The sequence below is a fragment of the Staurois parvus genome, unplaced genomic scaffold (assembly GCF_062004578.1).
Source record: "Staurois parvus isolate SC_StPar_1 unplaced genomic scaffold, SC_StPar_1.0 ptg000321l, whole genome shotgun sequence".
Taxonomy (NCBI): domain Eukaryota; kingdom Metazoa; phylum Chordata; class Amphibia; order Anura; family Ranidae; genus Staurois; species Staurois parvus.
In genome coordinates this window covers 1,856,044-1,872,427 of record NW_028318117.1, presented here as the reverse complement: position 1 = coordinate 1,872,427, position 16,384 = coordinate 1,856,044, and the positions used below count along the sequence as shown (strand labels likewise).

The 16,384-nt window shown below is 39.7% G+C and overlaps 1 protein-coding gene across 1 annotated transcript in view; it reads right to left on the bottom strand.

Annotated features, from left to right (window-relative positions):
• Positions 1–248: 248 nt before the first annotated feature.
• ORAI2 (ORAI calcium release-activated calcium modulator 2) overlaps positions 249–16,384 on the bottom strand; it is a 92,845-nt gene continuing 76,709 nt past the window's right edge. The window contains exon 3 of the mRNA XM_089683749.1: positions 249–9,619. Within this exon, the coding sequence (XP_089539875.1) occupies positions 9,071–9,619 (549 nt within the window). The 3' untranslated portion in view covers positions 249–9,070. The remainder of the gene's footprint in view (positions 9,620–16,384) is intronic.

Here is a 16,384-nt window from a genome sequence, read left to right as displayed (position 1 = left end):
GATGATCTCCTAAGTCAAACATGCTTAATATAATTTGAAGTCTGTGCCCTCCCTGCTTTCAAATCACTATCAAATCAGTGGGAGCCAGGCTGTGTTTGTGGCTATCTGCATCATGAATGTACAATATATATGTGAAGCGCTGCGAAAATTGATGGCGCTATACAAGTACCTGTAATAAAAATAATAAAATGTTTAGGAAGAAAAGTTCCCATTGATTCATGAAACCTTTAAATAAAGTAAATCATTCATTTAATATTGTTACCTTTAAGCTTTATTTAATAACTTTTTTTTACATTGGCCAATAAATGGTATCACTTAAACAACACCAAGCTTTCTACATGAATCGATAGCTAACATGGTACAATAATACTGGCTTTGAAAACGCCTAATGCCTTGTACACACGATGAGAATATCAGACGAATGATCATCTGGGGTTTTTTGTGCATGCTAGTCTCTCATAGCTTACTAAAGCTAAAAAAAAGGATTGTAAAACAGAATACAAGGTCCCATGATGATGTAATGTATTGTATTTAATGTATTCTTTCATTTCCAAGAATGCACAGTCTTGGCCACTCAATTTTTTACGGACTAGTACTGTATTGATTACATGGAAATCATTTGTTCTGTTATCTTACAAGAAACATTTCCATGCTCCTTTCTTCAAATAATTTCACATGAACTGTTAGATCTGGAAAGCTGTGTACGAACAATCAGATTATCGGAGGATCGCTTTGAAAGTGGTATTTTTCATCTGATTGTCTCATCCGGTGTACTAGGCATTGGTATGTATGTCAGGACTAGGTAGATCCCCCAGGGCAGGGACTGATGTGAATGGTTAAAAGTAAATAAAGTACTGTAAGTAAACAACAGGTAATTGAACTAGAGTAGGTACAGCTCATCTTGCAAAATCCTGGCCTACATGCAATCCTTATGAACTAGACTTAGGAAACAATACCAGAAAATGTTAAACGAGAAGTTTGGCTTTTTTTCCCCCAATGTATACTTACCTAGGTGGATGCAGCTTCAGTCCAATGCTGCATCTGTCCCCATCTGTACTGCTTTAATGAGCATCAATAGAAAAAAAATTAACAGAACTAATATAACAATTTTAAATAATTAAAAGGGGATTGTTTTAAAATGGCACTACTTTACTGGTTTCTGTCACATGCATTTTCACAAAGACACACAAACTCGCACACTAAGGAAAGATAATTCCTGCCAGTCTCAAAAAAATGAATAAACAACATTTTCTAAGTAGAAAAACCAACACACAACAAATAAGTTTCACAAAATGCATGCCATATTCAATATTGCACATTATTTACAAAATGGAATGCAAGAAAAAAAAAACAAGAAATAAAAAACGCTTGTTTAATTAGCGTCAGCAGTAAATATATTTCCCCTTTAAAGCTAAATATTATTTAATATTTTATTGGAAATATGTGAAAAAAAAATACTTAAAATATAAAAATGTGTTCTGTACCTTGTTTAATTGAGAATAACGTACATGCGGTAAGTTTAATAAATTATATTTTATTATATAAAATAAACCCCTCACAATGTGCTCTCTGAACTTTGGCTACTCTCAATACCACCCACGTAATGTTGAGAATTTGAAATTGATATTCTTTTGACTTTCATAAATTATTATTTCAACACTATGATTTCATTGCAGGTGGAAAGACACATCGCATAGGAAAATTCTAAAGGTAATCAATATTTTGTAATGCCTCATGTTCATAAATATAAAGCTGGCCAAATTTCCCTTTTTTCCATTGCATCATTCCTATGGGCTTTCATTAGGTTTAGTTTTCTCTTAAAAGGACTAGTCTTATACCCCTTTCACACAAAGGGTCTGATTAGGTCTGCCTGTCAGTTTTTCAGGTGGACCTGATCGGACCCTCCATTCACCCCTAGGGACCAGTGGGTGTAAATGGACTTGTATCCTTTCCCACCTGCCTGCCTCCAATCCAAGCTGGTCTGCTAAAGAAAAATAGAAGGGGATCCATCTCACTCCATCTAGGCAGACTCGGCTGTCTGTTTTCTCCTGGCCTCCAATACCGCAGAGCGGGCTCTGTCCATGTCTGCTCTGCATAAACTGAGCAGACACAGACTTGTCACCCGCCAGCTCTCCTTTGATCAGCAAGGGATCAGCAGACAGATCCCCTGTTGATCAAATTGGAATCCATGTGAAAGAGGCCTTGTAGAACAGCTAAAGACCTACTTTAAAGAATAAGTTTACTTTTTAACAAAAAATAATTTTTTTGCAGGTAAAAAAAATGTACATTTACTATTTTTTGTTTTGGGAACATAAAAAGTATTACACCAGCAATCAGCTGGTTGCTGGAGCCATGCAGGACTCCTACAGACCTGTCAGTGTATCTGTCTGCTCGTACCTAGTATGGGCAAGCAGATACAAACAGACAGGAAGAATCAATGAACTACCACAGCATTCAAAAGGGCTGTGATAGTTCATTGAGAACTACAAGCCGACAGCCACAGAGGTTGTTGGAATTTGTAGTTTCCCATTCACAGAATAATGTGAATCAGTGATGCGGCCAGGAGGGCTGAGACCCACATGGCCACTTTTTTAAATTGTGACAGCTAATGTTGGGAGTGGATCCCCTGCCAGCTGTCACAATGGGGAATCGGGGGGATGTTACTTTGTAACATGTACTGAATATGGGTATAACATGTAACATGTTACAAAAGGTGACCTATCCTTTAATCTTCAGATCCGGCAGTGTTGCAATATATACATTTCAATTCAGTTTTACATCTTGTGATCTTGGTAGGTGTATGGTTGCCAAATATTTTAAAGGATTACTGGAGACTTTCTATGCACGTGTGTACGTCTCAAAAGAATTTATACATGTAATGCATAGGGCACAGAAACTGCCCACATTTCACCTTCCACATGCTTTATAAATATCCCCCACACATTTTATCAGCTGGGGACAGGATCACTTTTTAGAAAATAGGCTCTATTCACAAAGCTTCAACATAAGGCTAGCGTGACATTAATTTTCAAATCTCATTGGATTCAGCTGAAAATAACTTTTTCTTCAATAAGAATCCTTATCCCTAGACTGTTTATAAGGGAAATCTCAAAATATTACAGTATATATTAGAAAAGTAAACCGTATCTTGGCACTTGTAAACATCCACACTATGCTAGGTTTAAGAAGAAAACCTTCATTCTAAATGTCTTAAACTACCACTCTTCAAATAGACACTTTCAACATGTGTTCTATAAGCCCCACCTTTTCAGTTTGAAGGCCACACCATATATTTTACAAATATTTACAGGCCGAATAAAGGGAATAAGGGAATAAATACAATTTAAATGAATGAACATGTTTATATGGATCAGCATAATATGATTCAGAACAAAGGAGAAAACTTTCAGCAAAGCATAACAAAGAAATTCCAAATAAACATGAGCTATTAATAAAGGGTGAACAAAAATAAATCCAGTCTACATCTTTTTTTATCAGATTCTCCTTTATATCACAGACCCCCATCAGAATCCTTCTTTACATTAAGGTCCCCATCAGGATCCACATCAAACTCATCCCTCATGTCAGGAACCCCTAAATCAGAGTCCCCCTTACATCAGTTTCCTCTTCCATCAAAGTCCCCAGTCCTAGTGGTCCTAATAAACAATGATGGAGGCGATGTCAGTACAGCAGGGGGAACCTATGCTGGAGACTGAAGGGGGTAGAAGCAGACCTGAGAGCACAGAGGGCCCACATTAAGGATACAGTGACCCTAGCTGCAGGATGGATAAAATCTTGTAACGGGTTGGATTAGGCCCACAGGCCATAGTTTGGGGACCCCTGTTCCATATAAACCCCTTAAAATGGTATTAAATGTTCGGATTAAAAAAAAACAAACAAACACACTGGTTTTGCACAGCAGCCCCAATCCTCTTCTCAAATTCTCATGCTGGTGCTCCTGGCTCCTCCCCCTTGACCAGTGCCTCCAATAGAAAGCCGCTTGCTATGGGGGCACTGGTGCATGTTGGCTGTCAAGCCCGGCTGTATGCGTCCATAAGACACAGAGGCACGGCTCGGCCCCATCGCCTGCTCTCTCCTCATTGGCACACTGGCTGTGATTAACAGCAGTGGGAGCGCATGGCTCCTGCTGCTTTGTCAGCCAATGATAAGAGGGAGTCCAGGGATAGCCAAGGATCTCATGTACATTGCTGGATCGAGAGGGGGCTCAGGTGAGTATTGGGAGGGCTGTGGGAGGAGCAGCACACAAAAGGTTTTTTACCTTCATGCAAATAATGCATGAAGGTAAAAAAACCTTCTGCCTTTACAACCACTTTAACTTCTCTAGAATAACTTGAAAGTGGGGCTTTAGGATAATCATGGTGAACACTTACAATTTTAAATGTTAATTTTCTGAAATCCATCAGAAAAGTCTCCATTTATCATCACAAAAATTAATTTGAAAAAATGATGACAATTAATCATCATTTTTTTAAAATAAACAAATGGACACATTTATGATTTCTGAACCAACAGCACTTATACTGTATTAATAATATTGTCCAAACAAGTTACTGTATATCATTTAAATTTAGCACAGTAACTAATTATTGCAATTGTTAAAAAAGGATTAAACCAAACTATAAATAAAAAGCACAGGAAACCCTTTAATCAGCATCAAAACACTCAAAGTGTTATTAGTCATCTGAACAGCCCTTCAAAATGAAGTAACTTGCATATTCTCAAAGTATTCCTCTTCTCTTTGGCTAAAACATATATAATAATATATAATAACTCTTCAGTTTAGATGTCTAAGCTACAGCTTTATTTCACATAGTCAATTAGAAGAAACTTCAGTTACTATATTTTTTAGACAGAACATTCACAGGGTATTTGTGCGTGAAATTCCTTTAGGCAATTTTTTGAGAGTTCAAAGGAATTAAATGTAATAAGCATTACAACCAGTCAGATGTTTTACTGGGCCTAATTTAAACAAGTGTGAAGCTTGGTGAGGTGCGGTGAACCTGTGCGTACTTCAAACATTGAATGATGTACAGAAAGATTTGAAGCTGAAATCCAGCCAGATTTAAAAGATTGATGCAACTCTGTATTCAATATATCAGTCTCTTGCAACCCCTGAAATGTAGAGCTCAAACTGGAAGAAGGAGAAGTAGCAAAAATAGCCAATCAGATGTGGGTCAGTACTCATGAACTAACAAGACACGTGCTGTTAGAAAGAAAGTGACAAAGAAATGAGCTCATCAGTATGTTACTTCTCATTTTACTAACCAGCCACAGGCTAAGGGAGAGATAAGATCTGTAAGCTTTATTTAATTGCAGCAGAGAAAGACCAGGTTTCTTGCCCTGCCAGACAGGGTTGTGCTACATGACAGAGCTGTGTAAATCTCAGGACTAGATGAAAAAAAAAAACAAGTCCTTTGGCATGTAAAACAGCTCCCATATACACCGATCAGCCGGAACTTTATGACCACCGACCTAATGTTGACTAGGTCCCCATTTTGTCACCCAAACAGCTCTGACCTGTCATGGCATGGATGTCACTAGACCTGTGAAGATATGCCGTGGGATCTGGCACCAAGCCTTCAGTAGCAGATCCTTTAAGTCCTACAAAATAGGACCTCTGTGGATCGGGCTTGTCTTTCCAGCACATCCCACAGATGCTTGATTGGTTTAAGCTCAGGAAAATTAGGATTCCCAGTCAAGCCCTCAAACTCGTTGTTGTGTTCCTCAAATCATTCTTGAACCATTTCTGTAGTGTGGCAGGGTGCATTATCCTGCTGAAAGTGGCCACAGCCATCTGGGAATACAGTTTTCATGAAGGGGTGTACTGGGTCAACAACAATGTTTTGGCAAGACCCAAGATTTCCAGCAGAACGTTGCCCAAAGCTTTACGCTACCTCCACTGGCTAGCCTTCATCCCATACTGCATCCTGCTGCCATCTATTCCCCAACTAAGTGACACACACACGGCCATCCATGTGCTGTGAAAGAAAATGTGATTCATTAGATCAGGCCACCTTCTTCCATTGCTCTGTGATCCATTTCTGATGTTCACATGCCCACTGTAGATGCTTTAAGATGTAGATATGGGTCAACATGTGAACCCCGACCGGTCTTCAGCTATGCAACCCTATACGCAAGAAACTGCGATGACCATTTTTGTCCACTTTCAACACATCAGCTTCAGGTGCAACATTTTTACTTGTTGCCTTTTATATTCCAATTACTATCAGATGCCCTTATCAAGGGATAATCAATGTTATTTACTTAATCTGTCAGTAGTCATAAAGTTATGGCTGAGTGATGTATGTGCAGTATCTCCTCAGTGTATTTAGTGGAATCCCTAGAGTTAAAGTGAAATGTCACCCAAAAGTCAAAGTTCCACTTTTCCTCTTCCTCCCCCATATTTGGAAGGTATATGGGAAGGAAACAAGAGCACTGGCATTTTGTTAAGTTAGTGTGCATGGACCCCAAGTTAAAAATGACTGCATATTGAAAGTGAACTATTCATTCAGGTTCTCACTTTAGTAAATCTGACTACTGTTGTATCTGCTTTGAAACTTGATCTGGCTGTATATGCACAGGCTAAAGAAACACATTGCATTCAGCCTCGCTAAATCAGGCCCATTGCTTCCCACAGCAAAACATTAATAGGCTGCTGAAAAAAAATAAAAATAGATGGTGGTCTAGCCCTTCTTCTGTGAGTAACGAGCACATTCCATAGACACTTAGAAAATGATCTCTGTTGATGTTCTATAATGTAATTTTGATGCCTTTTCTCAATATTTGAATGGGGTACATGGCACGGGCTATCACAACAGATAAGACTGATAATGATGTTTGAAGTAAAAAGGGGTATCAGCTTCTTTAACATACAAAGATCATCATTCAGTAGGCAGCTGTCTAATGACCATCATGTCGTGTCTATGGGTACCTTTACTACAAACCTATGATAAATTCTTCTGCAAATTTACATTTCACATACTACAGGATATAATGCAATTTTATGAAAAAAGTAAAAAAACAAGCAACGCATAAAAAAATTCCCTTCTATGAGAGCTTTGTCTACTATTATAATACAAGGCACCATGTTATTAGCTAAGGTGAACCCTTAACCTTTGTAGAGATTAGGAAATATTGCAGGGGTATTCTATAAAAGTGGAAGTCCCAACAATGCATGTGCTGCCATTAGCAAACGAGCAACTGCCAATTGTTAAACCATAAGAAACTAATTTGGTTAGCTGATGTTGGCATCACATTTATTCCACTGTATAGAATAACCCTTTTTCCATCTTCATGTGTTTCAAATAAATATAAAATCTATGAAATAGCCTGCTTACTAGATCCAATTCTATGTACCCATAAATGCATTTATTATAAATAGTTATATTTCATGAATGTATATTAAACGTCAAATACTGCAGACAGTAAAAAATAGCAGGCAAAAATATTGAACTATTTAGTGAATATTATATATCATATTTAATATGCTAGACCAGGGGTAGGCAACCTGCGGCTCTCCAGCTGTTGCAGGACTACAAGTTCCATCTTGCCTCTGCAAGTCATAGCTGTAACTGTCAATTTTGCAATGTCTCATGGGAAATGTAGTCCCACAACAGCTAGAGAGCCGAAGGTTGCCTACCCTTGTGCTAGACTACCGAAAGTTATTTTAACTGCAGGTGCAGACTAATGACCTAGTTCACCCTCTTTGTCTCCATGTATCTCTTGTGTTCTCCAGCAGAGGGTAGTTCCCAGTGTCGCTCTTGATTACTGTCCACACCTGCCGCTAGAAAAGGAGCATGTTGACTCCTTCTGTTTCACTCCCCACAATAAAAAATAGTTTTGTAAACAAGAACAACAGGTGGGACCCCTCAGAATTGTCATAGAAGACCTGAGAGCAATTAACAGAGACACCTACACAAAAATGAATAGCAATTTTTAGTGTACTGGCCCTTTAAAAACTTTCCCAAAATGCAGAACTGTGGCTCTAGAATCAGTGAAATGCTAATAGAATACAAAACAGGCCATTACTGGCACAGTATTGAGTGCCTTAAAGTATACCTAAACCTAAAAATGAAGTCAAATATATTGCAGCTTACCAGTCCTTGCCTTGGCTGCATTTGTTTTCCTTTTCAGACTAACAATATTTTCAGCAAGTACAGAAAATACCTGTTGATCTTGCAGGAAATCCAGTGACCTGAACTAGAAGCCTTAGAAAATGTTATCTTCCTTCTTTAAACTACTGATTTCCACATCCCCCCATAATAGAGATGAACAAAGGCAGACATGTTTGTAGTCGAGCCTGTGTGACAACCCTGACTCCCTCCATAGATATAGTGGAATGAGTGATTGTAGCAACCCAGGGACAGCAAGTTTGTTATTTGCAGGATTAACAATAAAGGATAAAGAACAAAAAAGCTGAAAAAGAAACTTATGCAGCCACTACATCTAAGGGCTGGTAAACTGCAATATTATACATTTCTGTTTTTGGGTTTGGACACTCTTCAAACTAACATGTGCTTTGCCCTAAGTCCCAGAACATATGCTTACCTTTTCTTTAATCCTCCACTGCTCTGTTTAGCGCCAGGAGCTGAACGAAATATATGGTACTTTCAGGTATAAGAGCTTGCCACGTGGCGAATTCACAGCCTTGTGTATGCTATAGCTTACACAGGTCTCTCATTCACTCCGAATGGAGTAGTGAGTGAGAGAAAGGAAGGCAAGTATACACTTATAGGGAGGTCTACATTAAAGTTAACCTGTTTCTTTGCCCTACATGGTAAAACACGGGTTCACTTTAAACATGTTTATGGCACTTATTCAATGTTTGCAACTGTATAGTATTTGCTGCTTTTTCCCTTTTGTCCTATATCCATTTTCAGTAGTAGGTGTAAGAATATACATATGAGCTGCAGCATGGAGCAATTCAATCTTTGAGCCACTTGGATATAAGTTTGGGCATTGTGAAAAGCCCAAGCTTTACAAACTGCTCAACATAGATCGATCAGTGGATCAGTGGCACTTGCTGAAAAACGTTTCCACTCCTCCAGCTTCACACTACATTTATGCCCCGGTCATGTCCATCAAGCTGGATTTTCAGTTTGTGGAGCTCTTCAATTTCTCGGTGGTGGCGCTCGGTTTTGTGCCTCACCAACGTGCGATAAAAGTGAATGGTGAATATGACAAAGATGATACCAACAGGGACCATGATGATGGTGGAGACTAGTGCAGAGTTCCAACCCGCATTTCCACTTTGTTTTTGTGGGGTGGCTGTTTCATTGCGGATTTGAGGAGAGTCGATGGGTAAGAACTTTATCCAGCACAGAAGAACCACCTCGGCCAGAAAAAGAAGGATCCCAAGAGCTGTGGAGAAGCCCCAGGCCAGCTCAATATAGTAATGCATGCGATCATGTGGGGATTCATTGACAGAGTTCAGGTTGTGGATGTTACTCACAGCCTCAACATTGGGAAGGATGCATGTGCTGATCAGAAGTGCAAATAGGTGAACAGCCACCAGTACAGTAGTGCAAGCACTAAATGCCACAAGCAATGGCTGGGGGTAGTCATATTTCATTTCTAGTTGGACCTCCACCATCGCCACCTAGAAAAAAAAAACACATGTAAATTACAGCCATAAAACTTTTAAAAAGGGCAAAGCAACTGCAAAAAAGCAGATATTAAAAGCAAAGCCTGCTTTGTTTTTACCACAAATACTCTATTTTGCTGTTTTCATAAAAAAATAAAATCTATATACTGTATACCATAATTGGGCTAAAACTTTTCAAGAACACACCTCTCAGACAAAACAATACTATAAAAAATGGAATGCTCTGACTTCATAGTAATTATAGTATAAAAAGGATATATATATATATATATATATATATATATATATATACACACAGTGGGGCAAAAAAGTATTTAGTCAGCCACCAATTGTGCAAGTTCTCCCACTTGAAAAGATGAGAGAGGCCTGTAATTGGCATCAGAGGTAGACCTCAACTATGAGAGACAAAATGAGAGAAAAAAATCCAGACAATCACATTGGCTGATTTGGAAAGAATTTATTTGCAAATTATGGTGGAAAATAAGTATTTGGTCAATATCAAAAGTTCATCTCAATACTTTGTTATATATCCTTTGTTGGCAATGACAGAGGTCAAATGTTTCCTGTAAGTCTTCACAAGGTTGGCACACACTGTTGCTGGTATGTTGGCCCATTCCTCCATGCAGATCTCCTCTAGAGCAGTGATGTTTTGGGGCTGTCACTGGGCAACACAGACTTTTAACTCCCTGCAAAGGTTTTCTATGGGGTTGAGATCTGGAGACTGGCTAGGCCACTCCAGGACCTTGAAATGCTTCTTACGAAGCCACTCCTTTGTTGCCCGGGCGGTATGTTTGGGATCATTGTCATGTTGGAAGACCCAGCCACATTTCATCTTCAATGCCCTTGCTGATGGAAGGAGGTTTGCACTCAAAATCTCAGGATACATGGCCCCATTCATTGTGTCCTGTACATGGATCAGTCGTCCTGGTCCCTTTGTGGAGAAACAGCCCCAAAGCATGATTTTGCCACCCCCATGCTTCACAGTAGGTATGGTGTTCTTTGGATGCAACTCTGCATTCTCTCTCCTCCAAACACGACGAGTTGTGTTTCTACCAAACAGTTCTATTTTGGATTCATCTGACATTCTCCGAATCCTCTTCTGGATCATCCAAATGCTCTCTAGCAAACTTCAGACGGGCCCGGACATGTACTGGCTTAAGCAGGGGGACACGTCTGGCACTGCAGGATCTGAGTCCCTGGCGGCGTAGTGTTACTGATGGTAGCCTTTGTTACGTTGGTCCCAGCTCTCTGCAGGTCATTCACTAGGTCCCCCGTGTGGTCCTGGGATTTTTGCTCACCGTTCTTGTGATCATTTTGACCCCACGGGGTGAGATCTTGTGTGGAGCCCCAGATCGAAGGAGATTATCAGTGGTCTTGTATGTCTTCCATTTTCTAATTATTGCTCCCACAGTTGATTTGTTCACACCAAGCTGCTTGCCTATTGCAGATTCAGTCTTCCCAGCCTGGTGCAAGTCTACAATTTTGTTTATGGTATCCTTCAACAGCTCTTTGATCTTCACCATAGGGAGTTTGGAGTGTGACTGTTTGAGGTTGTGGACAGGTGTCTTTTATACTGATAACAAGTTCAAACAGGTGCCATTGTTACAGGTAATGAGTGCAGGACAGAGGAGCCTCTTAAAGAAGAAGGTACAGGTCTGTGAGAGCCAGAAATCTTGCTTGTTTGTAGGTGACCAAATACTTATTTTCCACCATAATTTGCAAATAAATTCTTTCCAAATCAGCCAATGTGATTGTCTGGATTTTGCCCCACTGTATATATATATATATATATATATATATATATATATATCCTATTTATACTTTTATACTATATTTACTTTGAAGTCAGGGAATTCCATTTTATATACTCTGTATATAAAATCACCTTTTATTATTATAAAATCTCATTCCTGCAGAAGATTATGACTATGCCACATATTACCAACATCTCTACCATGTACCCTTCTAGGGCTATACATTGGGATCTATCTAGACATTTTTTCATACATAAAATATGATGAACAACATCCACGCTGACTGAAAATACAAAGCAGCTAACACCAATAGGTAGTATACCCACCTATATAATAACTGGAGATGTGAAGTGTAGCATTAAACATTAAACATATATTGATCAAATTAAAGCGCATCAAAATAAAATAAATAAATGTCTGTGAGGTCAAAAAACAATGGTGCAAACAAAAATTAATTAAAAATATGCTGAAATGATATCCATCCACCATAAAGTGCTCTTTCTTATAGCAAATCAACTCCAATCAAAATTGCCGTCACAGTCTTCCACTGAATTGAAAACTGACCAGAAATGATGGCTGTCATTACAACAGCATAAACGCCCATATATTTAAGCAGGAATGCATATATCTTGACATGAGACTCTGTAAATATGTGTCATTCTGTCTGGCCGTGTTGTAGTGAAATAAAGCTCGCCAGGTGCAAAATAAACTTCCAATAGTGTAGTATTTATTAAATACCAAGTGAATAAAAGTACATAAAACCGAAGAACATATGGCAAAAGATGTCACAGAACTTTCACCCAAGATTCACACATTATTAAATGGAGTTGGAAAAATGTATGAATCCAGAGTGAAAATTGTGTGAATCATGTGTGAAAATATTCATAATTGGACCTCAGGATGCTACATACACCTGTAATGTCAGAACAACCAAATAAACAGGAATTTGAAGGACAATTATGTACCTAAAAATTGGTTTAAAATATAATCTGCAATTCATATTTTGTAAAGTGAAAGCTGGTGTCTTTTTTTAAATTGGATTCTCATATATGGAGTACTCTGTATCCCATGTAGCATGATAGTCATCTGATTTGGGTCCAAGGCAGGTGATTAGTCACTCTACCCTATAATTCCCAACACACTGATTGTGTGAGTGCATGACAAAGAGACATGAGAGCATGGCAAAGAGAGTATGTTCTGGTCACCAGTCCTCAGGAAGGATTTGCTGGAACCAGAGAGAGTCCAGAGAAGGGCAACAAAACCAGGGGACTGGAGACTCAGTTATAAGGAACGATTACAAACATTTAACTTCTTCTTGGAGAAGACATATGATAGTTTTATACAAATATCTTAATGGTGATTCCAACATTGGGAGGAAACTATTCATTCTCAGGTCACTCAAAAAAAAAACACGTGGTCACTCAATAAAGTTGGAGGAAAAGCAGTTTAACCTTAAACTGCACAGGGGGCTCTTTACTGTCAAAGCAGTAAGGATGCGAAACTCCTTTCCACAATCGGTGGTTTCAGCAGGAAGTGTTGCAAATTTCAAAAACCTTTTAGAGAGGCATCTTATTGAACACAATATACATGGATATGGAAAGTGGTAGAGACACAGATACGCACACTCAGGGCTGTGGATAAGGGGGTACCACCTGTCCTCCTGTACGGGGCCCAGGCTAGCAGGGGGTCACAGGCATCTGAGTGAATTGGATGTGGACAGGGAGGGTGATTACTAGAAATGATCCCCTGTATGGCTCTCTGCAGAAACTGAAAGCTGGATTCTTCTCCTCTTCCTCCCGCCATACCGGTCACCTCCCTGTGCACCATATGTTTCTCTCTTCTGCCCAGGCCTCCTGTGTGCCCCCACCCCTGCAGTGCTGCCAGCTTCCCTCCTCTCCTTCCCACTGGCAGCTGCAAGTACACAATATGATCCTTCAGGATGGAGAGTGGGGGAAGGGTCCAGTAAATATGGCACATTTACCAGCTACCTCCTTTCCAGAATGAACACAATGAGTGATTGGTACAGATCACTCACTGTGTTCATTCATAACTGAAGCACTGTAAACTGTGTTTATTTGTGAGGGCCCTTTCAGGTTGGCTGTATGGGGCCCCGTGGTTTCTAACAGCAGCCCTGCACACACTAGATGGACTGGTGTATTTACTCAACCTTACCAACTATGAAATTGTGAAAGTATGCATGTTTTTTTTTACCTGTCAGAAAGCAGCCTCCTTCTGTTTAGACAGAACAAAGGCTAAATATAATACCCCATCAGCCTTCCATAGTTCATGAACATTCCTAGAAATCTGGCCAGAGCCTGACTTGGCCTTAGGTTGGCTTATTGGGGCTCAGAACGGTTCATTAGCACATATTTTTACATAGTCAGAGTAGGCTATTTAAAAATACAAAAATACAAATGCTGTTGTAGCGTGCAGTCAATAGAAGAGTTCATCAGGTAGGTTAATTGGCTCCTGTCTAAATTGGCCCTATTAAGTATGTATGAATGTGAGTTAGGGACCTTAGATTGTACGCCTCTTAAGGGTTAGGGAGTGATGTGAATGTACAATATATATGTAAAGCGCTGTGTAAATTGATGGCGCTATATAAGTACCTGAAATAAATAAATAAGATTATTCTTATGAAGTCAACAGATGAAACATGTCAGGAATGCTAGAGCTGAAATTTGTAATTGTTTTTACTTTGTTTTAAATAAGACAGTTTCTGTTTCAACTCTGTGACTGTGTATCAAGTTCCTGATTGAAATCCTTGAAGCAAGGTGGAAGGTCCCAGGTGATTTGAAGCTGCAATCCTGTTTAGCTGTGCTGTTGTGGATTCTTTTTTGAGGCAGGAACAGAGGTCAGAATTTGTTGGCCTAAAAAGGAAGTGGATTGTGAATTTACCTCTCCATCACGGTGGCTTGTTGTCTGAAACTGTCATTCCTTGCAAGCATTCTTTGACCTCCTGTAATATAAGAGCACCATTTATGAGGGTAAGCATCCAGCTGTTATTACACATGTGGAGGTGCTGGAGACCAGAGGTGGTGGTGTTTTGGAGAAGACCACTGTTTTTCAATATTGTTGTGATTCATCGCTAAGTAAACAGTGAAAACGGATTCAGAGTTTTTTACTCTTTTTTGAAGTTTTTTTTTCATAGTAACCTGCTATGAGAAGGACACTCTTGTTTTCTAAGGACTTTGATTACACATTGGGAGCTTTGACTGAGCACTGTATTGGACAGTATTGGATGTCATTATAACTTCTATATGCAATTTATATGTGTGACACATAATTTGCATACTTGTATATTTGCAGTAATTTATACAAGTTTCTGAAGTGATATGAACATGCATATTTGACTTTATATTCAATTATAGGAAGTAAGGTCACATATATTGAAAGCTGCACTTATATACTGTATTCTTTTAAAAATTAAGCATTTTCTTGTACCATTCCATTGCATACAACCAGCAAATTAAACAAAAAGTTATGTACACCCATTTGTTAAACTATTTTGGGATCTTTGGAAATTTGTAATTATGTGACCAAGGGGATTCTGGTCAGTAGGAATTCATTTTTTTTTTGGTCTACTACGAAGTCTTTGGGCACACTGTAGCCAATCATTTTTCTCTACCCTTTGACACTAAAGCTGAAGTTTGGGAATGGCAATTTTTACTGTTTCGTTGGTGATTCCTGTTGGATCCCTCCTGAATCTAGAAAACACTGTAATAGTGTCACAAGTTAGCCTGCAGTTTCTTGTTTGTGTTCTTACCTCCTTGCTGCAATGCTGTTCCTGATCCCTTCACATGTGTGTTTGTCTGTGCTCACCTATGGGCGTCATCTGCTGTTCTCTGGGTTTTATTTCCTTCCCTTCCATCACTTCCTGGCCCGCCTCCTTGTTTGCCTGTCTATATAAGACATGCTCAGCTCAGGCCACTTTGCCTGAGCAACTTCCTAGTAGTCTGAGCGCCTGTGTGTTGCTATTGCCTGTATCCTGCATTGACTACTTGTGTGCCGACCCCAGCGGCGGTCTCTGACTGTGCTTGTTTTTCACCTGTCCTGACCTCAGCTAGTCTATCGGATTTCCGTTTGTCTCCTCCCATTGTACTTTGCTCCCACAAGTGGTCTCCTTATCCTCAGCTGGGCATACCTGGGGGCCGTGCCATGGTCCCAGCTTGCTGCAAGTCCATCTCCACCATCAGGGGCTCTGGTGAAGAAGCAGGCTGGGGCTTAGACTCTGCCTTGGGGAACCCCAAGTTGAGTATCTACAAGGGCTCACTACCACAGGTGCTGACAAATAGGCACTGCTACTACTGTGATCTACAGGTGAAACTCAAAAAATTAGAATATCGTGCAAAAGTTCATTTATTTCAGTAATGCAACTTAAAAAGTAAAACTAATATATGAGATAGACTCATTACATGCAAAGCAAGATAGTTCAAGCCGTGATTTGTCATAATTGTGATGATTATGGCTTACAGCTCATGAAAACCCCAAATCCACAATCTCAGATGATTAGAATATTACATGCAATCAATAAAACAAGGATTGTACATAGAACAATATCGGACCTCTGAAAAGTATAAGCATGCATATGTACTCAGTACTTGGTTTGGGCCCCTTTTGTAGCAATTACTGCCTCAATGCGGCGTGGCATGGAAGCTACCAGCCTGTGGCCCTGCTGAGGTGTTATGGAAGACCAGGATGCTTCAATAGCGGCCTTCAGCTCTTCTGCATTGTTCGGTCTCATGTCTCTCATCTTTCTCTTGGCAATGCCCCATAGATTCTCTATGGGGTTCAGGTCAGGCGAGTTTGCTGGCCAGTCAAGCACAGTAATCCCATGGTCATTGAACCAGGTTTTGGTGCTTTTGGCAGTGTGGGCAGGTGCCAAGTCCTGCTGGAAAATGAAGTCAGCATCCCCATAAAGCTCGTCTGCAGAAGGAAGCATGAAGTGCTCCAAAATCTCCTGGTAGACGGCTGCGTTGACCCTGGACTTAATGAAACACAGTGG